The sequence below is a fragment of the Triticum aestivum genome, chromosome 2D (assembly GCF_018294505.1).
Source record: "Triticum aestivum cultivar Chinese Spring chromosome 2D, IWGSC CS RefSeq v2.1, whole genome shotgun sequence".
Classification (NCBI taxonomy): Eukaryota; Viridiplantae; Streptophyta; class Magnoliopsida; order Poales; family Poaceae; genus Triticum; species Triticum aestivum.
In genome coordinates this window covers 643,926,151-643,932,993 of record NC_057799.1, presented here as the reverse complement: position 1 = coordinate 643,932,993, position 6,843 = coordinate 643,926,151, and the positions used below count along the sequence as shown (strand labels likewise).

General features: G+C 49.0%; 1 protein-coding gene across 1 annotated transcript; it reads left to right on the top strand.

Annotated features, from left to right (window-relative positions):
- The first annotated feature begins 4,609 nt into the window (after positions 1 to 4,609).
- LOC123055303 (uncharacterized) lies at positions 4,610 to 6,508 on the top strand. The gene is made up of 2 exons (XM_044479302.1): positions 4,610 to 4,867; positions 5,054 to 6,508. The coding sequence occupies exon 2, from the start codon at positions 5,215 to 5,217 to the stop codon at positions 6,070 to 6,072; it is 858 nt and encodes a 285-aa protein (XP_044335237.1). The 5' UTR covers positions 4,610 to 4,867; positions 5,054 to 5,214; the 3' UTR covers positions 6,073 to 6,508.
- The last annotated feature ends 335 nt before the right edge of the window (positions 6,509 to 6,843 follow it).

Below are 6,843 nucleotides of genomic sequence, written 5' to 3'. Positions count from 1 at the left end.
GCTGGAGGGGGAATCGATCACGGAGGGCTTCGACATCAACACCATAGCCTCTCCGATGATGTGTGAGTAGTTTACCTCAGACCTTTGGGTCCATATTTATTAGCTAGATGGCTTATTCTCTCTCTTTGGATCTCAATACAAAGTTCTCCTCGATCTTCTTGGAGATCTATTCGATGTAACTCTTTTTGCGGTGTGTTTGTCGAGATCCGATGAATTGTGGGTTTATGATCAAGATTATCTATGAACAATATTTGAATCTCCTCTGAATTCTTTAATGTATGATGTGTTATCTTTGCAAGTCTCTTCGAATTATCAGTTTGGTTTGGCCTACTAGATTGATCTTTCTTGCAATGGGAGAAGTGCTTAGCTTTGGGTTCAATCTTGCGTTGCTCGATCCCAATGACAGAAGGGGAAACGACACGTATTGTATTGTTGCCATCGAGGATAAAAAGATGGGGTTATATCATATTGCTTGAGTTTATCCCTCTACATCATGTCATCTTGCCTAATGCGTTACTCCGTTCTGATGAACTTAATACTCTAGATGCATGCTGGATAGCGGTCGATGTGTGGAGTAATAGTAGTAGATGCAGGCAGGAGTCGGTCTACTTGTTGCGGACGTGATGCCTATATACATGATCATGCCTAGATATTCTCATAATTATGCACTTTTCTATCAATTGCTGGACAGTAATTTGTTCACCCACCGTAATACTAATGCTATCTTGAGAGAAGCCACTAGTGAAACCTATGGCCCCCGAGTTTATTTTCCATCATATAAGTTTCCGATCTATTTTTTGCAATCTTTACTTTAAATCTTTATCATAAAAATACCAAAAATATTATCTTATCATCTCTATCAGATCTCACTTTTGCAAGTGGCCGTGACGGGATTGACAACCCCTTTATCGCGTTGGTTGCAAGGTTCTTATTTGTTTGTGTAGGTACGAGGGACTTGCGTGTGGCCTCCTACTGGATTGATACCTTGGTTCTCAAAAACTGAGGGAAATACTTACGCTACTTTGTTGCATCACCCTTTCCTCTTGAAGGGGAAACCAACGCATGCTCAAGAGGTAGCACCCTTCCCAAAGAATATTACAGATTTTTGTACGTTAACTTTCTGTCCCGATGCCGCTTCATAATCCTACAATATACCACGGAGTACCTCAAAATTGTCTCGGTACCCCTCCAGGAAAACCACACTATCATCTGCGAACAACACATGAGTAACCGTAGGCCCGTTTGTCCCAAACGATACTCCCTTCAGCTCCTTCTCCCGCTGTGCATTCGTCAACATTGCAGAGAATCCTTCTACACAGAAGAGGAAAAGATATGGGGAGAGGGGGTCTCCCTGCCGAAGACCACGCGAAGGAATGAATCTGGAAGAGAGCCCCCCATTCAGCTTCACAGAAAAAGTAGCAGATTTGACACATCTCATGATCATCTCCGTCCAGTGACTGGAGAAGCCAAACTTCAGCAACATTTATTAAAGAAAATCCCATTCAACCCTGTCGTAGGCTTTTATCATATCGAGCTTTACCGCACACAAGGGTTTCCTCCTCTTCCGCTTCCTAATCGCATGCACACACTCGTATGCCACCAACACATTGTCAGTTATTAGCCTTCCAGGTACAAACGCGCTCTGTTCTTCGGAAATCATAAAAGGCAATACCACCTTCAGCCGGTTAGCCAGTGCTTTCACGGCGATCTTGTACAGTACATTACAGAGACTAATGGGTCGGAACTGCGAGAGAAGCTCCGGTGAGCTTACTTTCGGGATCATCACAATAACAGTATCATTAAAACCTGTCGGGGCAGCAGTCCCAGCAAGAAAATCGTGTATCGCATTCCACACATCATTTTTTACAAGCGCCCAATGCTTCTGATAGAACATGGCCGGCAGCCCATCCGGCCCCGGTGCCTTCGTAGGGCCCATCTGAAACAGAGCTACCTCAATTTCATCATCCGTAAATGGAGCATCCAGCTTATCATTCATCTCCTCCGTGACTGCCTTTTCAATATGCTGCAAAACCCTGGCTCCCTCACGCGATCCCTCCGACGCAAACAACTGTGCATAGAACTACGCAGCCATCATCCTCATACCCTCGTCATCAGTACACCTTGATCCATCTTCTCTTTTTAGAGCCTTGATCGTGTTTTTCCACTTGCGCTGAGAGGCTCGATTCTGAAAATACTTAGTGTTTTGGTCTCCATCTGTGAGCCAGTCCACACGGGATCTCTGCTTGTAATATACCTCTTCTCTCTCGTATAACTCGTGTAGTTGGTCCTCAATATCTTTGATTTCCTGCCCGTACCCCGTCCGCACAGCACGCTCTTTGGCATCAACCAACTGAACCTTCAAATGAGTTATTTGTTTTTTGATGGATCCGAACACTTGGCGACTCCACACCTGCATGGCCCTTGACGTGAGCCTGAAGCAATTGCATGCCGCCCCAAGTGCACCGTTCGCCTGATTGGCTGCTTGCGCTTCGGCCCATGCACTAGCAATCATTGCCTCGTACCCTTCGTGTGTGGTACATGCTTCTTCGTACATGAAAGGGCTCTGGCCCCCCGGGTGCAACGCAGCCGGTGCCACCTGCACCTTGACCACCAACGCCTGATGGTCAGACTCCTCGGTCATTACATGTACCACTTCGCCCGCCGGGAAGAGCTGTGCAAACTCAGCATTGCATGTGGCCCTATCCAATCTCACTTGTATGTTGTCACTGTCGTCCCGTTTATTGTCCCACGTGAAGGGGTAGTCCGAGAACCCAAGATCAGCAAGCCCGCAGTCGGACATGCACTCCGCAAAATTTGCTATTTGGCTCAAACTCCTCGGGTTACCGCCAATCTGCTCCTTTTGGAGAAGAGCTTCATTGAAATCCCCCGCGCAAAGCCACGGGAGGTTATCTTGTGTACATAGATAACGAAGCACCTCCCACGTTTTCATTCTCTTCTCACCACATGGTTCCCCATAGATTCCAGTGAATCTAAAGGTGACCCCGTCTACCACAATCTGTGCGTCAACATAGTATTGGCACCAAGGCCTCACTGTCACCTCCACCGAATCCTTCCACCACAAAGCTAAACCTCCACTGTTGCCATTGCAATTAACAGCAACCCCATGTCTGAACCCTAGGCTCCATTTCAGTCTCTCCATAGCACGTGAGGTCTTTTTTTGTTTCTGATAAGAATACCACCGCTGGGTTGTATGACCTAATCAGGTCCCTTAGTTCGCCCACTGTCGGGTCCAACCCCAACCCCCAACAGTTCTAGGCTAGGAAATTCATTGCTCCAGGCGGCCCCCCGTCCTGGCAGGGTCCGCCGATGAATCATTGTTCTCTTCAATACGGTCAAACACGGATGAGGTTTTCTGCCTCGTGTCGCGAACAAAAGTATCGATTCCTACCTGTCTATCCAGATCACCCTTAGCTACCCAGTGAAGTTTCAGTCTCCTTTTCCTCTCCAACTGAGCAACATGTCTTGGGCTGCTAGGAGATCGCCTTTCCACATAATGCTCAGACCTTGGTTTCCTAACATAGTACCCTTGTCTGCGCTCCCTCCCCCTGAATTGGCTCGATGATCCAGCATTCTCATGGCCCCACTGGCCATACTGCTTGTACCTGAACCTCAGTTCGGCCTGCTTCTCTTGTTGCCTCTGTCGGAGCTCATACCTCATATCTCTTTCTCTCTTCTGCTCAATCTCATCCCGCAGATCCCTCTCGGGTGTTATCTCCACCTGTTGCTTCTGCTTGTTTGGGTTACCGGTTCCCTCATTCCCCCCCTTGCCCTCCTCGCCAGTGCGGGATACGGCCGGGGTGGTGAACTCATTATGCAGGTTCCTCTTTGTAGGGAGATCACGGACTATGCCCGCCTTCCTCCTATTTTGTTCTCCCTCACTTGACCTGACACTTCCAAAGCTATTTGCACTACTCGAGGGGCGTCTGTGTGATACTTCTTTTGTCCCCCAAGAACGACCTGGGGATGCCCGGAGCCATTCCCCCCATTGCTGATCCGGATCCGCCGCCGGGACACAACCCTTCTCGCCATGCACCAGCCTTCCACACTCGAAGCAGAAGTGCGCATGAGTGCTTTCCAAATCCATCCCCAATAATAGGACCAATCATCTCATCTGAGTAGGATCTGAAGAATTTTTTTTCAGCGCCACCATCGCCGCCGCCGAAGCCAAGACGATGAACAGCCTAAAAAACTAAGGTACTTGACCTAAAACTATCCACACGCGTGGATCCGGCGATCCCCCCCCCCCCCCTCCCCTCACCGCCGACGATCAGGGTCATCGACGGAGGGGAGCCGCCAGAGAACGGCGGTGGAGCGCGAGGCGAAAGTTAGATCGCTTTTCCTTTCTTCGGGAGGAAGATAGGAAAACGATGGATAGGTAATTATACTACTGACTAGTGGCCTCCACACTTGACCTGAAGGATTTATACGGGATCTCTTCTGTACACACGTCATCCAGTAAAAATATTGTAAAAATGTTTTACAGTAATCTCTAAAACGATTTTTTTAGGGACTCTAAAACGATTTTAGAGATGCTGTAACACACGCATTAGCGGAGCGATTAGCGAGCGCACGGGAAGGGAAGGGAAGCGGCGCCGCTACGTAGCAGCGTCCACACGAATACTTTTCTCCTTCTAAAAAAACACCAGCCATATATTCCTGGGTCTTGGGCGGCCGCTCTCCGTCGCGCTAACTCCGCCGCCGCCGCAGTGCTGCCAGTCATCTTCCCTTCGAAGGACTGATTCTGGCGCGCCGGTGTGACGGAGAGGCGAGGCGGCGCAGGGCAGGGTGTGGATTGAATCTGGCGCCATCGTCCGTCCCCGATTCGCCCTCACCGCAGGCAGGGCAGGTACACAGATCCCTTTCCTTCCGTGATTGCTACTAGATGCGAATTGATTTGGGTAGGTGTTCACCACCGATCTCGTCTGATCTGGCCGTCGTCTCCGTCACGCCACCAGATTGCTAATCGTTTTCGGAATCCAACTCCTCCCCTCCCTCCAATTCCAATTCCGATTCTAACACTGAGATTTTGCAGGGCGGCAGGGCCATCATATAATAAATTCAAGGCTCGATCTTTCTGCCGAAACTCTTCAAGGACGCTTGATTGGTGAACACAGAGGCAGAGCTGCAGCAGGAGGAGGATTAGATAGATTACTCTGTTATTACTATTAGGTCTTCTGTCAAATCGCAGTGGGGATGTCTAATAAGCGCCGGGGATATGCCGGCGACGGCGGTGAAAAGAGGTCGCGGCGGATCAAGCATCTGTACCTCGTGTTGGATGACTGGACCAAGGGGTACAGCATCCACAAGATCCAAGCCGACAGCTTCGACTCTGACTCTGATGACCAGCACAGCGGCGCTGCCCGGCACCTCCCGGAGCCTCCGACCCTGCGGTTAGAGTGCCCGGTTGGCACTGTACCCCATCCCGGCATGTCGTTCTCTGCCTTGGGCACCAAGATCTTCACCTTCATGAACCAGCGATGCAGCCTCATCTACGACACCAAGACGGCCGCAATGACGATTGGCGCCCATGCCCCTGCTGACATGGTCTGTGGCTTCGGCATCACCGTGGTCGTTGATGAGATGCTCTATGCATTATCTTACCACTTCCGCGTGAAACAACACTCCTTTGGGGTCATGTCATGGGGGTCCACCGCGCCGGATGCGCTGCAACAACCAACCGAGGGCTGGTCCTGGAAGACTCTGCCGCCACCACCGCCAACGTTCCACCGCCGAGTCAACTCCTATGCACTACACCCGGATGGATGCACCATCTTTATGTCCACAGCTAACTTCATGACGGCACCTAGCAAAGGTTGCATGGGCACCTACTCATTCAACACCAAGGATTCTGTGTGGAGATGGCATGGGGAGTGGGCCTTGCCATTCAGCGGCCAAGCACACTTGGACAGGGAGCTCAACGCTTGGGTTGGCCTTGGGTGGGATGGCTACATCTCTGCTTGCCAAGTTGCCTCCCCCAGCTGCCACAGCACGACTCCAACACAAGATTGGGTGGGATTGGCAGCAACCTCGATGAGTACGTTGAGAGGTTGAAAATGCAGGCTTCAACACAAGAGCTCAATTTCAATTTTGGGGGGAAGCTTGGTGTGGAACACGCCTCATATTTGGTGGAAAGAGCCGATCCGATGATGGGAAGTGCTGAAGTGAAGTGTGAATTGAAGAAAATGGGCACGCAACTAAAGCAGCTGATCGATTTGAAGCAGCAAGCAAATATGATGGCTGGAGCATTTGATTGATGTGTCATTGCTATGGGTTTCTTTTACTTGATGTTCATCAATCGCTAGAAATTTTTACAGTTTCAGTTTGTGTTTCAAGCTAGTTTCAGAGTCAAGGGTCCCTAGTTTCAGTTACTGTGTCTAGCTAGTAGTTTCAGTAAGTCAGGGATCATTTGTTAGCTGAATGTGAATTTGTGTGAAGCAAATCCTGAATTCTGGTAATGATATTCAGACCCAATGATATTCTCAGTTAACAGAGTGCATGTGTGAAGCAATTGATGAATGAAATGTAGCAATTCATATAATGCAGCAATTTTGGTAATTCGTAAATTGCGTAAAAAATGCTATTGGGCCGTGGGTGCATGTGTAAAGTTACTATTGATGAATGAAAATGCAGTAATTCTTCAGTTAACAGAGTGCATGTGTAGAGTTCACGGTAAAAAATGTTATTGGGCCGTGGGCTGATGAGTGCTGTGACAAAAAGCAGGCCCAAATAGAAAACTAGCCCACACGCTTGGTGCACCAAATGTAGCAATTCATAAAATGGCTACATGAACACATGTATGTATTGTAACTTTTTTTGTTTTGC

What these genes read in the sequence shown, in the direction of transcription:
- LOC123055303 (XM_044479302.1), top strand. Translation starts at nt 5,215, where the DNA reads ATGTCTAATAAGCGCCGGGGATATGCCGGCGACGGCGGTGAAAAGAGG.